At 51.0% G+C, this 21,602-nt stretch overlaps 8 protein-coding genes across 8 annotated transcripts; 3 read left to right on the top strand and 5 right to left on the bottom strand.

The window, feature by feature from the left end:
* Window positions 1–496: 496 nt before the first annotated feature.
* J7T55_014964 (uncharacterized protein) lies at window positions 497–1,679 on the bottom strand (the record flags this gene model as incomplete). Its single annotated transcript, XM_053135284.1, has 5 exons — window positions 497–505; window positions 579–597; window positions 737–966; window positions 1,193–1,263; window positions 1,610–1,679. 5 exons carry the CDS (start codon window positions 1,677–1,679, stop codon window positions 497–499), a joined length of 399 nt encoding a protein of 132 aa, XP_052987051.1.
* A 1,689-nt stretch (window positions 1,680–3,368) lies between these two features.
* Window positions 3,369–5,458, top strand: J7T55_014963 (uncharacterized protein; the record flags this gene model as incomplete). The annotated part of the gene is made up of 2 exons (XM_053135283.1): window positions 3,369–3,522; window positions 3,597–5,458. The coding sequence occupies 2 exons, from the start codon at window positions 3,369–3,371 to the stop codon at window positions 5,456–5,458; spliced, it is 2,016 nt and encodes a 671-aa protein (XP_052987050.1).
* A 168-nt stretch (window positions 5,459–5,626) lies between these two features.
* Window positions 5,627–6,901, bottom strand: J7T55_014962 (uncharacterized protein; the record flags this gene model as incomplete). The annotated part of the gene is made up of 4 exons (XM_053135282.1): window positions 5,627–6,451; window positions 6,503–6,557; window positions 6,627–6,685; window positions 6,758–6,901. 4 exons carry the CDS (start codon window positions 6,899–6,901, stop codon window positions 5,627–5,629), a joined length of 1,083 nt encoding a protein of 360 aa, XP_052987049.1.
* A 2,055-nt stretch (window positions 6,902–8,956) lies between these two features.
* Window positions 8,957–9,756, bottom strand: J7T55_014961 (uncharacterized protein; the record flags this gene model as incomplete). The annotated part of the gene is made up of 3 exons (XM_053135281.1): window positions 8,957–9,114; window positions 9,174–9,329; window positions 9,387–9,756. The coding sequence occupies 3 exons, from the start codon at window positions 9,754–9,756 to the stop codon at window positions 8,957–8,959; spliced, it is 684 nt and encodes a 227-aa protein (XP_052987048.1).
* Window positions 9,757–11,646: 1,890 nt separating this feature from the next.
* On the top strand, window positions 11,647–13,134 carry J7T55_014960 (uncharacterized protein; the record flags this gene model as incomplete). The annotated part of the gene is made up of 6 exons (XM_053135280.1): window positions 11,647–11,985; window positions 12,103–12,211; window positions 12,281–12,330; window positions 12,408–12,472; window positions 12,534–12,585; window positions 12,688–13,134. 6 exons carry the CDS (start codon window positions 11,647–11,649, stop codon window positions 13,132–13,134), a joined length of 1,062 nt encoding a protein of 353 aa, XP_052987047.1.
* Window positions 13,135–13,278: 144 nt separating this feature from the next.
* Window positions 13,279–14,823, bottom strand: J7T55_014959 (uncharacterized protein; the record flags this gene model as incomplete). Its single annotated transcript, XM_053135278.1, has 3 exons — window positions 13,279–14,016; window positions 14,069–14,642; window positions 14,690–14,823. 3 exons carry the CDS (start codon window positions 14,821–14,823, stop codon window positions 13,279–13,281), a joined length of 1,446 nt encoding a protein of 481 aa, XP_052987046.1.
* Window positions 14,824–15,414: 591 nt separating this feature from the next.
* Window positions 15,415–17,034, top strand: J7T55_014958 (inner membrane transport protein yfav; the record flags this gene model as incomplete). Its single annotated transcript, XM_053135277.1, has 4 exons — window positions 15,415–15,512; window positions 15,563–15,761; window positions 15,818–16,127; window positions 16,184–17,034. 4 exons carry the CDS (start codon window positions 15,415–15,417, stop codon window positions 17,032–17,034), a joined length of 1,458 nt encoding a protein of 485 aa, XP_052987045.1.
* An 893-nt stretch (window positions 17,035–17,927) lies between these two features.
* Window positions 17,928–19,319, bottom strand: J7T55_014957 (uncharacterized protein; the record flags this gene model as incomplete). Its single annotated transcript, XM_053135276.1, has 1 exon — window positions 17,928–19,319. The coding sequence occupies one exon, from the start codon at window positions 19,317–19,319 to the stop codon at window positions 17,928–17,930; it is 1,392 nt and encodes a 463-aa protein (XP_052987044.1).
* Window positions 19,320–21,602: the final 2,283 nt, after the last annotated feature.

The following is a 21,602-nucleotide window of genomic DNA, read 5'->3' as shown; positions in this document are numbered from 1 at the left end:
GTGGCTAACAGGATACCACTGCTCATGGCTGTAAGCTTGCGAGGAGACACGACCTGAAGACGAAGGATGGGCCCAAGGTGAAGAACTTTCCTCAGAGGCCGTGCGAGCCCTTGAGCCAATGGAATAAGTAGCGTGATGACTTTCTAGGTAGTCGCGCTTCAATTGCTCATGATAGGTCTCATCGACGGAAGCCAGAGTCCTGTAAGTTGACAGTTCGGTCTTGACCGTGATAGGCTGCGGAGGCTGCGAGCGACTACCGCTGCGAACAAATGTGCGGATGCTCGTCAGAGAGCCTCTTTGGACTCGTCGAGGCGTCGGATTCTCGTACGAGAACCCAGGAAAGGACTCTTTGGGCTGACTTGAGTTCAAGACCCTGCTGTGTTTACCCCGCGTCCTGAGATACCGCACAAAAGAACTCAAGGGATTGTCTGGGACAGAGCCCCGGAAAACCACGAATACTATTGGTAGGCAACTGCAAATAATGCCTACATTGAGCTCAGCCGAGCTGGAAGCGATGGGGTTGTGTCAGCTGTCTCGTGGGAACATCTCTATTCACATTGATGAGGTCATCTACTCACGCCAAAGAGCACAATAGCACTGAGTCCCATGTATAGTCATTTGTGTTTCGTGATACCCAACGATAGTATGCAGCTACAGCAGAGCAGACACATGCCCTATAAACAAAGTTCTTTAGTCAAAAGACGCAAAGTAAGACGAGCACGTAAACTTCACTCACAGCAAGCCGGTCAAGAAAATGCCCAATACACCAATCTTACGCTTCTTCGGGAGGTGGAGAGCAAGTACGGAGCTGATAGGTATTGTGAGGACGTAGAGGTCTGTGACAGCACCAAATAAGCCCTGTGCGGCAGAGACGTCGATGCTCCGGCGCCCGCAGCGGTTGTTGCCTGCTCGCTCCTCCCATTTCGTCGGGTCGAGACCGGGAAGCTCTTGGTCCACTGGAATACACTGTACCAAGAGAAAGATTATACTGACGACATAGAACAGTACAATACTAAGGATACCCGCCCAGACCATGAACTTCGCTCTCCTGTCAGGCTGGAACACACGGAGATAAAACGCTAGTAGCGTGCATTTGGTGAACATGGAGCTCACAGCATACATGCACACCGCAGCGAAAGAATTCTGGAAATATCAGCTAACACCACATTGTGTGATGGATAATTTCGCTTACCACTACATATTTGTGGGTGATGGCTGTCAGGGGGACGTTCCATTGATGCGGCCCAAGGGGATCCCCGAGAACTGTCCAGCAATGTCAGTAATTTTTCAGACCGCGAACTCTGTTTTGGCCCAAACGCACTAGATAGTAAGAACGCGCTGGCTGTGACAACACTAGCAGCCGATAAAATACAGAGATCTATGAGCTCATGTTAGAAGATACACACTTGGGATCAAAACTGCTCCTTTGACCATGTAAGTAAAGATGTTCAACATGTCTTACAATCGTCTGTACCAAACATGTGTGTCACAAATGCTCTAGTATATGTTCGCAAGAACACAAACACAAGCATAAATGACAGTGTAACGCAAATGACTATCCTCGCCGCAGGAGCCCGTGTAGGTGGATCGTCGAAATTGGGTAGCACACCTGCCGGAGGGTTCAAAGCTGGAAACAGACTTGGATCGTAAGACGACATATTTGATGTAGAGGGATCCATTTTGCTTGGATTGGTGCTTCAGATGCACAAAATGTTTGAATACCAGATGGTGAGTGGGAACGAAATGAGAAAAAGCTCCAGTCCTGCTGTGCGCCCAGCAACCCTGGCTTGACGGTGCCGAATTCTGAATTCCTTGCGGATTTATCGCAGGTGGAAGATGGAGGTTGGTAGTGAGGGAAACCAATTTCAAATTTCAGCGGAGTGGGCTTAGCAGTCTTTGAGCAGGGTGTATCTAAGGAAAGGTAGGGGTTTATGGCCCCCAATCCTTGACCTCTTGGCCGCCCTGTGGCAATCATACAACCTTCTTTTGCAAGCACTAGTCTCGGAGGTTGCCCAATCACTCGCGTCTACCGTGAGGTCAGATTAGGCGCGTATGTGTTTTGGCAAGTCATCTGTGGCAGTGCGATGGAGCTGGAATATCGCGACAGGCCTACGGAATACACATGCATGGAGTTCCATGAACGTTGAAGTCGGGGCTTCCGCAGGCACCAACGAAGTAGCTACTTGGCAATATGGACGGCACCAATGGCTTATGCTTGCCATGACAATTGTATGTCATGATTACAAGAAGACCGAGCCACAGGAGGCCTGCTTAGAATTTTCTCAAGTCATTTACGAGAGGCTTTCACGCTTCTATTGGTTTAGCTGTTATCAGATATTGGCGGCCGCCCTGTTAAGACTCAAGCCCAAGAAGCCACATGCTGCACACGAACGACATGTGTGCTGACAATTATCAGAGTGTCGCTTGCCAGTATGAGTAGCGGCTCACATCAGCATGCAGTGATAGGCCAGCATCCTCAACGCGCTACTCGACCCTGCATATGTACTTTGCTCGAAGCCAATCGCTTTGTAGAAGTGAGACCGTATGATGGGCTACGTCCCACGCCGGATTGGATGACTCAACCAACGAGAAGCATTATTTTCAGCAGCTGCTCACGGATTGTCCAGCTGCTCAGTGGTAACATAATCAGGTCAATTCCATTGCAGACAGTAATTAGGAAGAAGCACACTAAATTATTCGATATTGTTCACAAAGTCCTCATGTGCAGCTGAGTTTCTACTACTACAAGTCAAAAGCTCTACCAACCAATTTCAATTGTTTTCTAACGGGCGAGGAACCTTCACCCGCATGAGAAAGTATTATGGTGTTTTTGTTTGAAGAAATTTAGTGAATTGAAACACCATGACAACAGGAGAAACTTGGAGCTGGAGAGACCTAGGCATCATAAGAGAATGGTATACATGCAGGCTTTCCTCATTCAAACCCTGCTTTAATTTATCGTGTCATCTGGGCCTACACGCGCTCATCGACCTCGTCCAACTGTCCCCGGCCTATAGTATTGGCCGGCGTTTTTCTTTTGGTTGCTTTGGTATTACTTGGGAAGCAGTAGTTGCTTAGAGATGAGAGTTAACAATCATAACGCCTGCAGACTGTTGGGGAAAGTCCGCAAGTGTACATGACGGCTTGACTTGCTTAGTGTTCAAGTTGGCGTCATCATTGGTGGATCCCGGTCTTGTCCTGATTATGTCAAAGCATCGCTTTGACGCTGGAATACCGTGGAATTCGGAACACCATGCCAGCATATGCAGTATGCTTCTTGGACACAGTTAAAAGAGTAATTACCAGCGATACATCAATCCTATGCGAAAGCGATCCGGCTTAAGAAGGAACAGTGGAGGTTACTGACAATGTGTGGCATAAGCGCCGTCCTCGCCCTCAACGGCACATCTCTTGATGATGGTTCAAGAGATACTGCGGCTCAGCTGAATGAAAGCTTGGATAGAATTGCTCATCGAGGACCCGACTCCAGGGGCATATGGGTTAGTGATGACAATAGCGTTGGTACGTACACTCTACGAGTCCGTAATCCAGCCCAGAAAATAATTGGATGGCAGCATTGGGGCATTGTCGTCTAGCCATCAATGATCTTAGTCCCGACGGACACCAGCCATTTCACAGTTCCAATGACCACATTCACGCGGTCGTCAACGGCGAGGTTTATGATTACGACCGCATCCGCGTAGAGCTGATCCACGATTTTGGCTACGAATTCAAGGGGCGATGTGATTCCGAATTGGTCATTGCACTCTACGAATTCTATGGAATATCATTCCTTTCAAAGTTACGCGGTGAATTCGCACTTTGCATTTACGACTCCAGCAAAAAGCTTTTCCTTGCTGCTCGGGATCGATACGGCATCAAGCCTCTGTTTTGGACTATGGACAACGACAGAATCTTAATATCCGCGGAAGCAAAAGGCTTCCTTCCTCTGGGATGGAAACCTGAATGGGATGTGCAGAGCATTCGGGAGGCGGGATGGAACCATGATCAAAGGACAATTTTCAAGAATGTCCAAAAGGTTCGGCCAGGACATTACTTGGCTTTGCACTTGCCATTTGGGCTTCCCGAGCCCCGGCAATATTGGGAGATCAACTACAGAGATAAGCTGGAGTTGGATACGCGTCAGGAAGATGAGATGATTTCAGGTGTTAGAGACAGGCTTCTCGAGTCCATCCGGCTTCGTCTGCGAGCTGATGTTCCCATTGGAATCTATCTATCTGGCGGGATTGATTCTTCCGCGATTGCTGGCATGGTCAACCACCTGGTCAAAGAGCAGGGCGAGAAACTCGGTATACAGGGCGCCACCAAGAGGATCTCTTGCTTCAGCATAGCTTTCGACACAGGAAGTGGGTTCGATGAGTCGGACATTGCAAATCGGACCGCAGAGTGGCTTGGCGTCAAACACATCAAGAAACACATGGATGAAGAAGGGCTAGCTGAGAGATTTGAGGATGCAACCTATCACTGCGAACACCACAATCACGATCTCAATTTTGTTGGGAAATACGCCCTCTCTGAAGTACCACGCGAGAATGACTGCAAAGTCGTTCTTACAGGTGAGGGTGCGGATGAGCAATTCGCAGGCTACCCACTATACATTCCCGACTTCCTCAGAGAGCCTGACCCGGCTTGGTCAGGGAAGCAATCAATTTCCGAAGATCAACGGCAAGCACTCTGTGTTAAGTTCGAAGAGCAAATCGCGGGCTCTTATTCCTCGATTGGGGCAGATGCGTCCAACCGTGGACCTTCTCTTGCCCGCCACCAGCTGAACAACATAACCACTCCAGCATCGATGGCGGCCTTTCAACTACCGTCAGATTTCTTTGCACACTGGACTCAATGCTACAATTCCGCCAGTCCACTCGACACGACTGCTAGCAATGTCGACGGCCGTGTACTCGACCTTGTCCAGAACAGCTGGCACCCACTTCACTCAGCGCTGTACGTTTGGACGAAAGGCCATTTGGCAAACAACTTTCTCTCCTGCCTGGGCGATCGAACAGAGATGGCACACAGCATCGAAGCAAGACCTCCTTTTCTTGACCATGAATTGGCAGAATATGTGAACAACTTACCTCCTAGTCTCAAGCTTCGCTGGGACCCTTCTGCGAAGAAAATGACGGAGAAATGGGTTCTGCGTGAGGCTGTGAGACCTTTTGTCACAGACGAGATCTATCAGCGAAGTAAGCACCCTTATACGGCTCCTGTCAGTTGGCCGACCGGCGGTGCACTGCATCGGTTATTCGAACGCTTGGTGACGAGGTCACATGTCGAACAGCTAGGGTTTGTAGACTGGGAAAAGGTGAAGGGCCTCGTTGGTTCGGCTTTTGTCGAAAAGGATGTGGCGGCTTTGCGACAGACGTTGATCATTGCAGAATGGGTTGTCATCTCCCAGAGGTTCGGAGTTGAGAAGGCGGCCTGCCATCGACCTTCATAATAAATATACTTTGTCCTTAATTCATGGGCTTCTGTTAATTCAACCTTCTCTGCCGTTGGCTCTGAATTCTGACATGTGTTGTTGAGGTGTTATCTTCCATTCCTTGCCAGCAAGCGCATTTTCGTGTACATAGACACGAGAATCATGCATTGGATCTGTCCAGCGCGCTCAAATACTTGTACCAGCCGTCACAAATTTTCCGACGCTGTCTTTGGCGCTCGCCTTCGTACTATCGTCGTCATCCTTGAAGTATGTAGGGTTCTCTTCCGTTAGTTTAGCAAAGCCGTGCCCTGGCATCCCCTGATGCCGACCCGAGTCCAGAAGCTTGGAAGCAAGCTGTTCACTTCGGAGCTCGATTCCACCTCGAGATCTGGACGCGATGCGCCTAGATCTCGTTTCCAGAGATTCTTCACCAACACCTTGACCGGGGCCAAGCCTTTTAAGCCTCCAGAATGTATGAAAGGTCTTGAGTGATGGCATGTTGGCAGCGACGATAGCGACTTGCATTTCGGCGTTCAGCATTAATAGTAGCTTCCCAAGAGTGAGCGTAAAGTCTGCTGATCTCGCGGCTTCAGTCAGAATGATGCCTCGTAGTCCACAGACTACGACTGCTAGTCCTCCAGTCGTAACCACAGCAAGAACAGCCATGCGGCGTTTTGATGACATTTGCAAAGAAAGGACGATTGGGAGTGGCAGCGCGAGAATAAAAAAGTCCGTGGCCAGGGTGAGAGCAAAAGGGACAAATAAAATGACGTTGAGGTCTAGGCTTATGGCATCAGGATACTTTGAAGGCTCGTACACGGCTGCCAAGGGTATGGACTGTAGCGCGATGAGGAGAACTATCACAACAGTGGTGATGATGTGAAACCCCATAATGGCCCAGAGCCAGAGCCGAAAGCCGGTGCGGTCCGTTAAACGATAGTAGAACAGCAGAAAACACATTTTGACGTTAAATTGGAGCCACGTGTACCAGAACTGGTTGACAAGATTCCACTGGAAAGGTCAGTGATATGTGCCCAGGTAGTTCTGAGTGCTCGGGCGTACTTTGAGGATGACGGGCAACCATTCTGGGTGACTCGTCATAACTTCAGCCATGTTTCTATTTCAATATTGACATTAGTGCTGGGAGATCGCAATCTATGTCTTCATTATGCTTGATTCTACTTACAAGCCCGCTCCATGGCTGAATAGGACATAGGAGATCACTTGTTGCGCAGTATTAAAAAACTAAACACAGATTAGCTCAGAGCGCCGCTTCTGACATGCCCAGGTCACAGTGTCGCGTTCGCTCGAGCTCACCAGCATAGCGGCCATCACCCAGTCATCCCACCAGAGAGACCTGATTGTCAAGCCGCGGACGTAGATTCGCATCAATATGGTGGTTGTACTGATGCCGTACATGATGCTAATGAGCATGTATGAAAAAATGCGTAGATCCCCCATCATGAAGACGGTGTTGGAGGAATTACGGGCAATATCATCAACAGTGACACCAACGCAGCACAAAAGGTTGGAGGTTGAGGCTACGTTGCTTTAAGCCATACTTATGGGTTCTTTACATATAAACTTCAGCTGCGAAATTGTAGGGAGCGATACACTAGCACAAACCTTAGCATATGTGATCGACGAAGATCCCAGTGTCTTCTCTAGGCGAGATCCCCGAGCGTTCGAGGATGAAGCACACGTCCGGGCTCTCGACGTGGTCACCGAGTCACTGACAATGCAACAACAAGTTGCTCGGACAGGGCACGTAGTGTGCGTAAAGCAGTACTACATGGCCGTCACTGCTCTTGCCTTTTAGGTTTCGACAACACGCTGAAAGTCCCTACTCGACATCCGACTCGTCTAAGCTCTACAACTTTATTTATTATAGCCTAGAAGTACCACCTAAGGCTGGGTCAAATTCGTAGATATCAGATGATTTGCATTCTGTGGTTACGCGAGATCCCTGTGCCGAGCAATCGGATTATTCCAAGATTTTCTCTCTAGTCTAAATCACGATTTGGTGCGTCTTGCGATCTGCGGAGAAAAGATTTAGGGCTGGAGGAGGCATGTTGGGCTTTCAGTCACACCCATTCATGCAGCCATGCCGGTTCGTGAATTGAAACAGTCACCGATGCTAGAGGCGGATGAACTACCGATGAGGGATGCGGCGAGCACGGCAGTCCCGACGACTACTGCAATTCGTGGAGAGCCGTTGTGTGTACTGATCATCCTTGACTGTCCAAAGGTTTCAGGCTGTGTCACCATCCGATGTCTCGATTTCAGGCCAGACGGGGCCATTTGGTAACAGAGTCAGGGCAAAAACACATTCTTTAGCGTATATCCGAGCGCTTTTAAGTGTTGCTAAGTGAGCAACGTGACTGAGACCTGATGAGATCCGCAGCCTTTCAATTATATTGGTTGCTCTCATGGGGTCGAATCTACTGCTCCCTCAAGCTTTCGATGCAAAGCTCAGCGCCAAGTTAAGTTGAGATTTTGGTCTACAGGAGCTTTATATGTGATACAAATGTCTTGCATGTGTCGAATCCGGCTGTACAAACATCCAGATTGCCTTGACCAGGAGGCCACTGCTACCCAAGCCCGAAGTCCCCCACATGGATCCGAAAACCTAATCCATCATGTCCAGACCGGCGGAAACAGCAAAGGGTTTTGGAATCGGAACCCGGGAAAGGCGAATGTAGGTCTTGATTTTCTAGAAGAATGTGTGGCATACTGAGTCCCATCTTGTTTGGAGGTGGATTCGTCCGGCCATGCAAGAACCCAAGGATCCTATGACAGCAGCAGAGGTGGAAACGGTTGTCTTGGAGACTGGCAATCACCAGGCTGGCGTGCTCCTGACTTTATTAGCCAAAGCTTGTCCGACCGTACTGCAGTTGCGTATGTATTTAGCATTTTCGATCGACAGTCGTCTATTTCGAGCAAAATTTCAGTGCGAGTTTGGGTTCTTACGCTTTGGCAATCGCGATTAATATATACATCCTGAGGCCATTTAAACAAGAAAAACTGCTGTCCTGAACCACTTGCACGCGTGTGTTCTCAAACCGATATGCTAAGACTGTTAGCAAGACAGCAATGAAGTGAGAGAAAGACGTGTCGGGCATTCATCAAGCTTAATTTCATGTTTGGGCAGGGCTATTCTTGCATACTCAGGTGCCATTGGAAGAACCTGAATCACACCAGTCCCGGAAACTCTCATGGGTTCGCTTTTGGGAGATGCGTAGGGGACAAGAGAGTGCCTCAAGTTAGCCGCCTATATATTGTAAATGTATTTTTTCCTTGACACTGTATCGGATTGCACGGGTCACGACTTTCAGCAAATCAGAGACAAAGCTGCCTGTTGTCCTGGACGTCCTATTCTTGCATCTGACGTAAACACAGTGACGAATCGACACAGACGATACAGCATTTAGTGCCGCAATGATATTGAAGATGAGGTCCATTTGTTTTTCTCGCTCGGTAGTACTGTACAAAAGATACACGTAATCCCTGATCTAATTAAAGATTGAACGTGTGGGCTCCAACGTTTATAGTCGTGACTGTAAAAACCTTGTTATCCGACGTCTTGAGTCCAGTGGAAGTTGCCTCGTTCAAGGCCAACGTCTTTGCGAATGTGGTGTCCGCTGCGTTCAGTGTAATGGTAGTTTCAGTGTACGCTGTCACTTTGAGTCAGCTCACGAATTAAAATCGAACCTAGTCGGAAGAGAAAACTTACAATGCGCCGGGACGCTGCTGTCGCAAGCTTGCGCTTGACACTCAACAGCCGTTCCCCAACCCTGTGCCTGGCCGGAAGAGGTCGACAAGGTTGAAACTTGCTTGCCATTGATAGAGACGGTCTGGTCGTACTTGCTAGTGCTATCGTTGTACACGTCTATGCAAGATCACAGTTAGCTAGGGCGCGAGAACTTCGAGACAAGGATCTATATACAATTCATTGTGATCTGGTCACCAGCGTTTGCTGGTACTTGTGTCCCTCCAAGCTGAGTACCATCCTGCAATGTGCTCGCCCACACGCACCACTGACCCGCGGTAGCACCGCAGTTAGCCTTAGGGTCGGAGAAGGAGACCGCCAGAGCTTGGATTAAATCATTCCCACTAGTGCCCATGCCCGGCCACAAAGCAAGACGATCGGTCGCAGGAGTAGGGACTTTGGGCAACACCAGTGTTGTTTTGGCTGAACGAATCCATGAAGCCGTAGGCCCAAGGGAAAAGTACGGCCCAAACCCGATTGTGTCGTCGTTGGCTGCCCTGACGCAGCCAAGAGCGCCGAGTAAAGCAAGAGTTGTGATGGACTTCATGATGAACAAGGCTGAAAGTGGACCGACTGGTGCGTGCACGACTACAGTAAGATGGCGACAGTGATCTACTGCAAGTGGCTTGGCGTTCTTATATATAATGCGATGCAGTTTATACTATCAATGGAAAGCTGAACCCCTTTAATTCTTCTTTTACCAGCCTTATTGTAGGCCGACTCGCAGTCACTACTTTTATGGCAGGTCCCATCGCGATGGAGTGCTCCATTAATCTAAGCCAAACAGCCAGCGAATTGGTGGAAACAGCCTCGGCGCGTTCCGTGAGCGGTGTGTTCATCTAATTTTTCCGGTCGTTCGTTTGGAGATTATGACCAGGAGAGAACATCTCCACAGTAGTATTGCCATCCCCACTTAGGAACAGCCCTTGTGCTTGTGTTTACGGGGCTGCCACGTTCTGAGATTGTATCTTCCGGTATTGCAACTTTGTATCTCGGTACTGCGACAATCTGAATCATGCGCTTACTCGATTTAGGTCCACTAGTGCCACGGAACACCTTCAAGCATCGTTTTACGTGTTTTCCCGGCACGTATAGCTGCGAATGTAACCCTTCTTTCCAGGTCGCACCCGTGGCTCACAAGCCAGAGTCGAAGGAAGTATAGAGAACCCGGAAAAGTTTCCGGTAGAACCACTTGTGAGCATTACTGGGGGCAGTGATTCTTGCCACGGCAGTCTCAGTGATTGGAAACGGTATGCTCTACCAGAAGACATGCGTGCTGGTGATGACTTCAAATAGAACGGATCGGCATCTTACTTAGTTGGAGTACATAGATGCAGCATAAACTGCAACTATAGACGTCTTACTAGAACTCGTCATGATTTCTGTGAATATATATGTCGATGCAACAAGCTCCGCGGCATGACAAGACAATACATTTGAATCGTTCCAAAGGAATGGCGCCATACACAGGCGAGCCGAGACGAACTAACCCGACTGAAGAGCCTAGAGTGTAAGGTATACAAATATAAATTGTGGTATTTTGCGTTGTTTGGGATGCATCCAGCCCGGAGTTGCGCTTGGCACCTCCGGAAACGGTTTTTATTTGCGGCCTCGAAGCCCTTTGTCTCGGATCGGCTATCAGCGATGAATTCACTATGATAGTTGCGACTGCCAGCGACTTCTTGACATTAAACTTCATACCGATGAAACAGAAAGAATTGAGTTTCAAGACATCGACATGTCGTCGATACAAAATAATAGACTTCCGCCCCCACCCAGAGCCCCCCGGGCCGACAAACTCCGGCGGGCAAAGCAGTTATATACCGACTACTTCACGGAGTTTCGGAGAGGACTTGGCCATTCCTATAACCGCGATAGGAGGGAACATATAATCGACAATATTGTGCATCCGAAGCTTGGGAGATGGGGCGGGTTGCGGGATCCCTTCCTTGCAGCGAGAGGGCCGCGGATCACGAGAAACCCAGCGATTTTCCCAGGACCAATGCCGGAGTCTCCGGGGCTTCTGGCACCTGCAGCAAGGGCAAAGCTTGAGGAGGCGTATAGCACCACTTTTAACCTAAATCGGGATTTTACTCCAGCCAACGTGAGCTTCCAGAAGATATTAGGCCAGGGCGGGTTCGGCGTTGCTGCGCTTTTTGCCTTATATGATCTTACAGGAAGGGAATTCAGACTTGTAGTAAAGGCAGATATACGAAGGGATGGTGGGGATACAATCACGAAGGAGAGAAACAACATGATTTTGATGGCTGGGGCAAAACACGTAGTCCAACGCATACTGCTCGCGGCATTTCCTTGGCCCCAGGATCGTCCCGAGCCGATCAACTACTTCCTAGTTTCTCAGAGGTGGGCCATCAAACTTTTCATATTTATCTTCAGGGTTGTGTGGCTTCTCATACTATTTCTTGTTCAAGCCATCATGTGGCTCCTCGCGAATTTGCTGAGACTGCTACAAAATGAGAATATGGCAGCCGATGCCAACCCTGACCCAGCGAACAATCAAGCTCCTCAACCGGATCCTTCTCAGCCAGTTCCTGCTCAACCAGGTTCATCTCAACCGGATAACCCTCAAGATCCGCGTCTCGGCATAGGCTCTTTGAACATCCTGAACCTCTGGCCTGTATTGCCTTGGGATAATGCCGAGCCAGGAATCGATGGCAGAATCCGCTTGAACAGGCAGCGCCTCGACCAGCGGCAAGATATCATTGCCATGGAATTCCTCAAGTTCGGCGACCTAGGCACGTGGATTGGAAAGATGGTACGCTTAAATAGCACACAGCCAAGACAATTGTTCTCAGAGAAGGTGGCCTGGATTATCTTCGAATGCCTTTGGCGTGGTTGCGTTGCTTTGGCACACCCCAAGGGATTCTATCAGGGGAAGGATCCGTTGACCAGCCAAATACCCATTATGACAGAGTCAAGTAGGAGGTCAGCAGTGGACGATCGGAATCCCATGGTACATTTTGACTTAGACCCGCAGAACAGTATGACTATTCTTTTTCTCTTTCTGTGCTGTTGGCAGGCATCATTTTCTAACAACTCCTTTCTTTTAGTCTTCGTCGGGGATTTTGTTTCCGATCATGATCTATGGCCATTGACCAAGGTGGGTGATACTCCTCTCAAATCTCCTCTCTTTATGAGACACCAAACCATCGATGTAGGGTCTAATCGCCAGCACAGATAGCTGATCTGGGCTTGAGTGTCCTGCCCAAAAGTGAAAATTTTCAGGACGACATTGATGAAGAGTAAGCCCGACATATATTGAGTGATCAAAAGTGCGTGGCTAATATAGCTGGTAATCGATAGAACGCAGCGCTGGACGAGAAGACGAAGGGGAAAACTTGACTCTCTTTTGCCAGTGAGTTGCACATGTGTGACCTTTTATTTTCCCCAAGCGTGGATTCTCATTTGTAGCTCGTTCCGGAAGCCCCAACGCTGACAAGGTTGTGAAACGCGAAAGGAGCAAACCACCGAGGAATGGGATTATGTTCGGGACCTAAATGCTCTACGCACCGGGGACGTCGCTGGCAATTACTCCTCGCACTCCAATATCTTCCACATTGGCTTGGTCATGTTCGAGCTTATGACTTTGAACTACGCTGACGATCCTATGATTCCACGTCCTTACAATTTCATTCTTTCTGGCCAGAGATTGAGCGGGTGGACCTGCGGGCATCATCTTCTGGAAGAGAACAACGATTACCTCGCCGGCTGCTACTCATCGCAACTACGGAATACCGTGGCGTGGTGCTTGGAATACAACCCTACCAAAAGGCCTCAGCTAAACGAATTGGGAAGAATTGTCGAGTACTCTGCCACTTGGGACTATCCGAACGAGTCGGATCCAGACACGAGAACGTGGGTGAGGGACTTCGTGAGCTACCCATCGGCGGCACACGGGAGATGAGGTGCCAACATGGGAGCAGTGTACCAGTTCTTGATTTCGAAACTATGTTATACGGACAAAATGAAGCGAACCCAGTCGATCAAGCCACTGCTTTGATAAAGCAATGCCAATGTGTCTCTGCGAAGCATATGAAAATCTTTAAACTTATAGCCTTGCCAATTTGGCCGCAGCTTTCTCTTTCCTCTGGCATGCTTCCGAGTTTGCATTCTTCCACATGTCAATTCTGCGTTGATGCCCCTCAACAAAGATCCGGACCCAATTGTGGTCGAATTGCGGTAGCCTTCGCCCTGGCCGTCCTTCGCCCGGCTCGCCGGCAAGGGCACGCACAGTCTCGAAGTACTCATCAAATTTCGGCCAGAGTGCAGTAAAGGGTACGCCATCGCCCTTCTGTTTTATTCTCTCAGCCTCCCATGACTCCTGTTCTTGAACCGGAGGCAGCTTTGCTCGTCCGGCCAGCACTCTTGCCGCGAGCACCGACTGCCATTCGTAGACTTTAAACGTCAGACCAGCTGCTACTGCGCCGATGAATACCAGTGTTGGGTCTGATTGATGGAAAATGTGGAGGAATAGGTCCGGTACACGATTGTTGCGAATTGGGATGTTGGGGAGAAACGGTAGTGACCACGAGTACCCAGTTGCAAGTATGATGTGGTCCACGTTCTCGACAATCGTTCCATCCTCAAAGAAGACGGACCTGCTGTGCGGATCTATGCGTGAAATTGACGGCACTTTGACGATATCTGGGTGGTCGAAAGCCGCGTCCCCGAAATATAGATTTGGCTTATGGCCTTTTATAGCGGCGAAGACAGGTGGCTGCGCAACTCCGAGGACATCCACCGCAGCGTCAGCTCCAGACACAGACGCGCCGACGATAATAACCCTCTAGTACTGTCAGCAAGCGCGAGTGAAGATGCGAGCTGGTTGAATTATTTACCTTGCCTCTGTACTTCTCTCGACCTCTGTAAGCTTTGCTATGCTCTACAGATCCAGGATAAAGCTCTGCCAACTCCTTCAGGCCTCGAATTGTGGGAACGTATGGCACAGAGTAGTGCCCATTTGCTACAACAACAGCGTCGAAACGCTCCTCCCACCAGTAGTCCACCTTTTCTCCACTCTTCCGAAGCACGACCCGCCATTCATCTCCATCCTTTTCAACACGCTCTACCGTGGTGTCATACTCCACAAAGTCCTTATAGCCGTTCCTAATAATCAGATCCTCGATGTACTGCCGGATCACCTCATGCGAGCGGAAAGGTGTGTCACTCCCGTGAAGGGAGATGGAACGATCAGACCGCTGCGCAGGAATCGGCTCCTGCGAGAATTCCATTACCGCCGCATCGATGTTCGTTTCAAGATACGGATACACAGGCGTGTCATCGTACCTGTGTATCTTCTGCGGTCGAATCTGTGCTGGTAAGGATTTCGGTACAGCCAGCGGCGTGTCTGCGGTGCGCTTAGCAAGTTTCTCGAAATCGGAGAGCGGCGGCGGAGGTGTTTGATCGAACAGCCTGGAACGGATGAGCACGCATCTCTATATTTGCTCTATATAATTTACCAACAGCCGCCCGGTCGTTCTCTTCTCTCAAAGACTCGAATAACATCGAATGCCTGTTCTTGGGCAAAGGCGTCTATCGAGATGGCACCGGCTGGGCCGGCGCCGATAATAGCTATCCGCTTAACTTTGGACATTGATGTTTCATGCAGCCTGTGTTCTGTTACTCCAGAGTTTGCAATCGAGCCAGAGAATAAGGGGGAAAAAGACTCGTTCCTGCAGTAAGACACATAGCGGCGTTTGTGGTGAGATCACTGCCCCACCTGGGCATACGCCGAACGCTCGGCACGATGGCATCATCCGCGCTTGATCAAAGCCCGTAGCGATATATGTTTACTGTTCCTTACAGCCGAAATGCTTTGTATCAGTTTCGCGTGGTCAATATCAGCTTGCGCTTCCATATCGGTGTCTGAGGCAAAATATTACTGGTGATCGCCAAGCATCACGCAACAATTGACAAGCATAACGTCTTCCCCTCCCACACACTGGGACAAATTGTCCCTCATGGTCCAATTGGAGTATCACGATCGGCCGCTTAGTGCTTCACCAAATCGCAATTTCGAAGTTTTGAGAGAATCTCGCGTCGCGCAATGCTGTCGAGAACTTCCCAGCATGATAGAATATCAGAATCCCGAATGCACTCTCAGCAACACAGACAAGACAAATTCTTGATCTCGCTACACAAGCTTTGTTGCCGTTCTCTAAAATTCAAGTAACTTCTCTGGACTATGGAGAAAAGCCTGGATGACCACGAATTGGAAGCCTCTCCAGAGAGGCGAAACAGTCACTCATGGACCCAGAAGGAAGAGGACGGGGCTCGACATAAGTACGTACACCATGAATCATGATCTTCTGAACCAATCTAATACAGACCAGAGTCGACACAACAGTCCTGCCGCTGCTGTTTTTAGGCCTGCTCGTCTTCCAGCTCGACCGCATGAACTTAGCCAGCGCCCTGACCGCCGGCTTCGCCACAGATATAGGAGTGAGCCAGGCCACGATCAACCTAGGGAACCAGCTCATGTTCCTCTTCATCGTGGTGTTCGAGATCCCATGCAACATGCTGCTCCAGAAGGTACTCAAATACCCCCATACTGTTCCAGGCTCACAGAAGCTGACGCCGAACCGCAGATTGGGCCTCGCAAGTGGATATCCGGACAGGTCATCTGCTTCGGCCTCGTCGCCACATTGCAGGTTTTCGTGCGTAACCGGACCGGCTTCCTCGTCTCGAGAAGCTTCCTAGGCCTGGCCGAGTCGGCCTACATCCCGGGCGCCGTGTATACGCTCTCTACGTGGTATCGGCAAAGAGAGCTGGCCAGACGAGTGGCCATCTTCTTTTTCGGCATGTTCTCCGGAAATGCGCTATCACCCATCCTTGCTTCTGGAATCATTCAGCTGGACGGGCGCCAGGGTCTGTCCGGGTGGCAATGGATCTTCTTGAGTACGTTCTCATACAGGCTGGAGAAAGACTCGAGATGAAAAACTAACATCCCACAGTCGAAGGCGTCTTCACGATCTCAGTGGGGCTGTCACTCCTCTTCATCCTCCCCGGCTCCCCAAACTCACCCACGCCCCTCCTATCCCGCGGCCTGATCCGCATCTCACCAACAGACCAGCACATCCTACAACAAAGGCTCCTCAGCGAAGGCAACAGCGAAACCAGCAGCCGCGGTCTCCAGATCCCCTGGGCACTAGTCCGCAAGACCCTCCTGCACTACAAGCGCTGGCCACACTACCTCTCAACATCGCTCGTCTTCTCCACCTGGTCGCCACTGACAACCTACACGCCCTCGATCTACCTCTCCCTCGGCTTCAGCCGCGTCTCCGCCAACGCGCTCGCAACAGTCGGCGCCGCCGCGACCCTCCCCGTGGCGTTCCTCTTCGCCTGGCTAAGCGACCGCACCAACCTCCGCGGCGGCGCCGTGATCGCCGCACAGACGTGCTACCTGGCGGCGCTGATCGCGGCGCGGGCGGCGCAGGACCACGTGGCCGGGCCGTGGGGCCGGTGGGCGCTGTGGACGGTGGTGAACGCGTTCGCGGTCGGGTACCACCCGGTGCACAACACGTGGGTGCAGGTGAACTGCGTGGATCCGCGCGAGCGTAGTATTGCTGTCGCCATGTGGGTCATGTTTGCCATTGGAGGGCTCATGTACGGCTCGCAGTACTTCCAGGGCGGCGACCGGCCTTTTTATCGGAGTGGCCTGCGCACTATGATTATCCTGGTGGCGAGCGGCATTGCGCTTGCTCTGGTGCAGGAGGTTGTGTACTGGCTGCATAACCGGAAGGTTAGGAACGGGACGGCGAGGGTTTTAGAGGGGGAAGAAAAGCCAAGGGTGTATGTTCTGTGAGCGGAGAGTCCTATGATGGATAGATGGAAACATCCTAAGGCTGTTTTCCTGGGTTTAGTCGTTAGATGCTGTTTTTTGCGCGAGCCTCGTTGAGAGTTGAGCGGATAGGTAGCCTTCAGAGACACCTCTTAATGTTGTCTCTCCAGAAAAGACAGTCCCCATGAGGCGCCTAGGATTTTGTGTTGAGAACAAACGGACTGAAGTTAAACTATAATGAGTGAACGCGTATCCCTGGGCTTACATGCTACGCCTGACACTCTTGTCTCCGAGGGCAGTACAGTCACGTAACACGAAACCACACAGATCAATGACAGACACCAGGATCAGCCAGAGTGGAAAACTTGCAGAGGTACCTTGTTCAAACAAAGAAAGCTAACTACCAACACATAACAGTGCAACATTCACGACCACACTCCTGTGCTTTCAATGTCTCTGTTTTGTGTTCCCTCTTAGAAATCCTTACCGAGGCGAACTCCATCTGCTTGAAATGAATCCCGTTTTAACTTTGAGCAGCGACCTCAAGTTCCAGACTTGAGGAATGAGAGGGTAACAGAAGATATGTGGTGCCAGAAAAGCAGAATCAAAATGAAGCCCCAGAACCTGATCCGTGACCAGCCCGTGGGCCCCCTAAGCCATCCTCGGGCCTGCCCATATATCTCCAACCATTGAAATGTAGCAAGACGCTGAGAATGAACAAGATGGCGATGGTGAGAGAAATCTACGCAATAGACATTAACGTTTCCTTCCATGTATGATGTAGTGCTGGCTGTAGCATGGATGCCATCAAAAATTCAGACCTCGTAGATCTGCAATGTCTGCTCGATTTTAGGAACAGAACGCCATCACTCATGCGCCAACACCCACGCTCCTCTTCTGCCGTAACGTTACTGCTTCTATGCCTTTTGCGGTTTCTCGGCAATGATACGATAGCTGGTCGTGATGAGCCTCATCTCGTCCATCTTGACGAATGCCTCACCATCCAGGCAAAACCGGTTGATGAGCGTCTTGAAGTGGGCTGGCAGTGCATGCACCTTGACCAGCGCCAGGATGAGCTGCCGCATCGACCGGAAGTAAAAGTCCACCTTGCCGATGAGCGGGCTCTGAAGGCCATCTGTGGCGATGCTGGCGTTGTCCGAGACTGTGACGAACAGCCCCGCGTCGGTGAGCGCCTTCTCCATGGATATCGGGGTGGGTGTTCCCACTGCACCGATGAGTGGCTTCACACGGCGCATGAGCTGCGTATGCTCAGGGTTCTTCTCATCATAGGCCGGATATTTGACCCAGTCCAGGGACGAAAAGCGGCCACCAGGTTTGAGGACACGATACACCTCCTTTGCAAGGGCAGGGTGGTCTTTGGCGAGACTGAAGGCCTGAATGTTATAGAAAGCGTCGAAAGTCTCATCCTCAAAAGGGAGCGGCAAGTCATTAAAGTCCTTGATGATGAAGTCGTTGTCGAAACCCAACTCATCGTTGAAAGCTTGAGCCTGGGCAATCGAATTGGGCTCGATGTTGAGGCCTGTGACGCGGGCGCCTGAGTACTTTGTCATGTGGGCAGCAACGCGGCCTCGTCCACACCCGAGATCCAGTACCCTCATACCAGGTTTCAAGCCAAGGTCCCGAGCGATGGACTCCTCGTACAGCAGCTGGTTGTCGCGTACAGAGACCTTCATGTTCATGGCGGGTGGGATGTACATTTTCTCGACGTCACCCAGGGCACAGAGGTGGTTGAGCACTCCGTAGTATGACTTGAGGCAGTCACCAACCTTTTGCTGGTAGTTAGGACCCAGAGTCTCGATGATCTCAGCCTCGTTCTCCCAGTCCAGGTTGTAGATGATGTAGGATGCCATGAAGTCATCCACCTGCTTGGGGGTCAGGTTGTACAGGTACTTGAAGGACTTGACGAACGTCTTGAACCGACTGGTCGATACGGACCTGTCAGGTTCGGCGGCATCAGCCTGTTCCTCGGGGACATTGGCTAATTTGCTACTGCGCTTGGAAGACAAAGATTGGCGCAGCCTCTTTGACCTGGTCTTCTGAAGACCAATGGAGCCAGGCTTTGGCCCATTGACCTTGCCATCGGCGTCCAGGCGTGGTACCTGCTGGGCGTCCTTCTCGTTCAGGGTCTCACTGGTTCGAGTGCTGTCGGTCAGACTGGGATTTTGCAGGGCTGTGGATGAGGTAGACCCAGAGGTAGACTCTGAGGGAGTGGACTGCGGCGAGATATCCTTGTTGACAGGCATGACGGCATCATGGGGAGGGGCGGGTAGTACGGCAGCGGCAGCCATGTTGGGTCTGATCGAGTGAGGCGAGGGAAAACCTGCTATGTTTGGGAGTCTGTGGCTGAGATGGGGTGGAAGGAGGACCCTAGGTGGTGTAACAATGGTGCTGTCTCACGGGTCGGACCGGGGTTTAGGCTGTGTTGTTGAGGATCCGAGCAAGTTGAGGGCCGGGTGTAGTGTGGTGGGGGGTTGCCGTGAGGCCACCAGGTCGATTGTTGAGTAAACGGCCAGGTTAGATGGCGCGAGACGTCTTGGTGAGCAGGGAGGCAGGCAGCAGGTAACCGGCCAGCTGTGGAACAAGGAAATGAACAGGAAGGTTGGTGACGGAGACGTGTGTTGGTAGACAGACACAGCAAGGGACCAACTGCCTGAACCAAGTGAGTTGGCAGGGCAGTAAGGTGGGACTCGTCTTCTGAGGCAGGATGGATGACAGACTGTCAAAGAGACGGATTGTTTCGAGGAGAATGTGTCTGGTGAAGGCACGAGGCAAGATCTGGAGACTTGGGACTGTAGACTGCCTGACTGTCTGTCTCTCTGGTTTGTGTGACTGAGTGCCTGCCAGTGACCAAAATGATATCAGGGGGGAGTGGCCCGATTATTTAGATTATTTGGAGGTGACAGATGGTGCGGTGTGACCAGAAGTCTTGAGGGTGAGTGTGTAGGCTGACTGGTGGGGATCCTCCAGAGGTTATCTATCTAATTTCTCTGTGTGTGTGCGCGTGTGTGTCTGTGTGTGTGCTGGCGGGGGTCCGATGTCTATGTCGAGGGGCAGTCAGGAGGAGGGAGGGCATAAGAGTAAGTACGTAGGAGAGGAGCAGGAGACAGGAACATGGGCTGCGCACATCGATGCGACAGTATGCAAGGGAGGAGAGCAAGGAGAGAGAGAGAGAAGGGACCTGGCAGGTACTTGGGTCAAGGTACAGACTGACGTGCGTGTTTGTATTTATTTGGGGCAGCTGGGAGGCATGCGAACGAGTGGAGGGAAAGTGCAGGCCAGCCCAGGCGAGGTCAAGGTCAGGTCATGTCCGATTCGGCCATGGAAAGGGCGGAGCGGACTCGCGGGAGGCGAGGAAAGGAAGGGACGGGCAAGGAAAGGCAGGGCAAGGCAAGGCAAGGCAAGACCAGGCAAGGTACGGTAAGGTAAGGCGAGGCAAGGTTGGCTAGCAACAGCGATGATGATGATGAAACAGGGAAACGGCGGCAGTGGCATGTGCATGTAATGTGCATGTACATACATACAGTTATGTTGCATGTATCTGTATGTGCATGTGCATGGGATGGGCAGGTACGTACAAGTGAGTACGTGCAAACGAAGCGAGCGCGAGCAATGAAGGTGCGAGCCAGCGAGAGGAAGAGAGAGACGAGACGGTTGACCGTTTGCTTGGCCGTGGGATGCGCGGAGAGGTAGGATGGGTTGGTTTGCAGGGGACGGAGATTCTCGTCCTCAAAGTTGCGAGGGACCGACCGTCACTGCTACCTGTATTTGTTACTCACTTGCTCACCCACCGACAGACCGACAGGTGGCGGCGTTTGTATCTGGGCACTCTGGCCGTTTTCTTGTGACTGGTTGGGATTTAGGTGGCTGCATTGAAACTAAAACAACAACGGAAACAAGGTGACGAGGCGGACAGGATAGAGAGACAGACTAGAGGCGAGAGTCTAGAGGCTAGAGGCTAGACTGGCTCGAGACCGGATAGCAACAAGAAGCATCCATCCATCAATCAATCAATCAGTCAATGGCTGGGCAAAACGGGGATCTAGGAGCTGGGAGCGTGAACTCGGAGATAGAAACGGTGGGTGTTGGTGTCGGTTGAATGTGATGTGCTTGCCGCCGTGTTTGGCCTCTCCTCTTCTTTCCTCTCATTTCCTTTCTCTCTCTCATCCAAACTGTACATATCGTTTTTTAGTCTGGCTGCTGCTGGTATTCCCATGTACCCACTTTGTCAGCAAGCAGGCACGTCACAGGCACAGGCACTGGCACAGGCACGGCTTGTTCCTGTCCATGTCGCATGATGGCGTGCCAATGCACGGGTACCAGCGTTGCAGACCAGCCACCTGTCTGCCCGTCTAGTCGTCTTGACTGGTTGACACTGGTTGACTGCCTGGGCATACTCTTTCCGCCGTCTTACCTGAGGAGCCTGAGGAGCAAAAGGTGAGGTGGTGCCCGGGAGCTTCGGCGGATGGGTCATTTCAACGGCGACAGGTGAGGTCTGACGGTTGGATGGGTCCAGCAGGGAATAGAGGCCAGTGATGGACGGGACTGATTGATAAGTCGCGACGCGGGTGGGG

This window comes from Diaporthe amygdali (genome assembly GCF_026229845.1).
Source record: "Diaporthe amygdali strain CAA958 chromosome Unknown NODE_53_length_281289_cov_64_976018, whole genome shotgun sequence".
NCBI classification, from domain to species: domain Eukaryota; kingdom Fungi; phylum Ascomycota; class Sordariomycetes; order Diaporthales; family Diaporthaceae; genus Diaporthe; species Diaporthe amygdali.
This window is presented reverse-complemented; position numbering and strand designations above follow the sequence as displayed.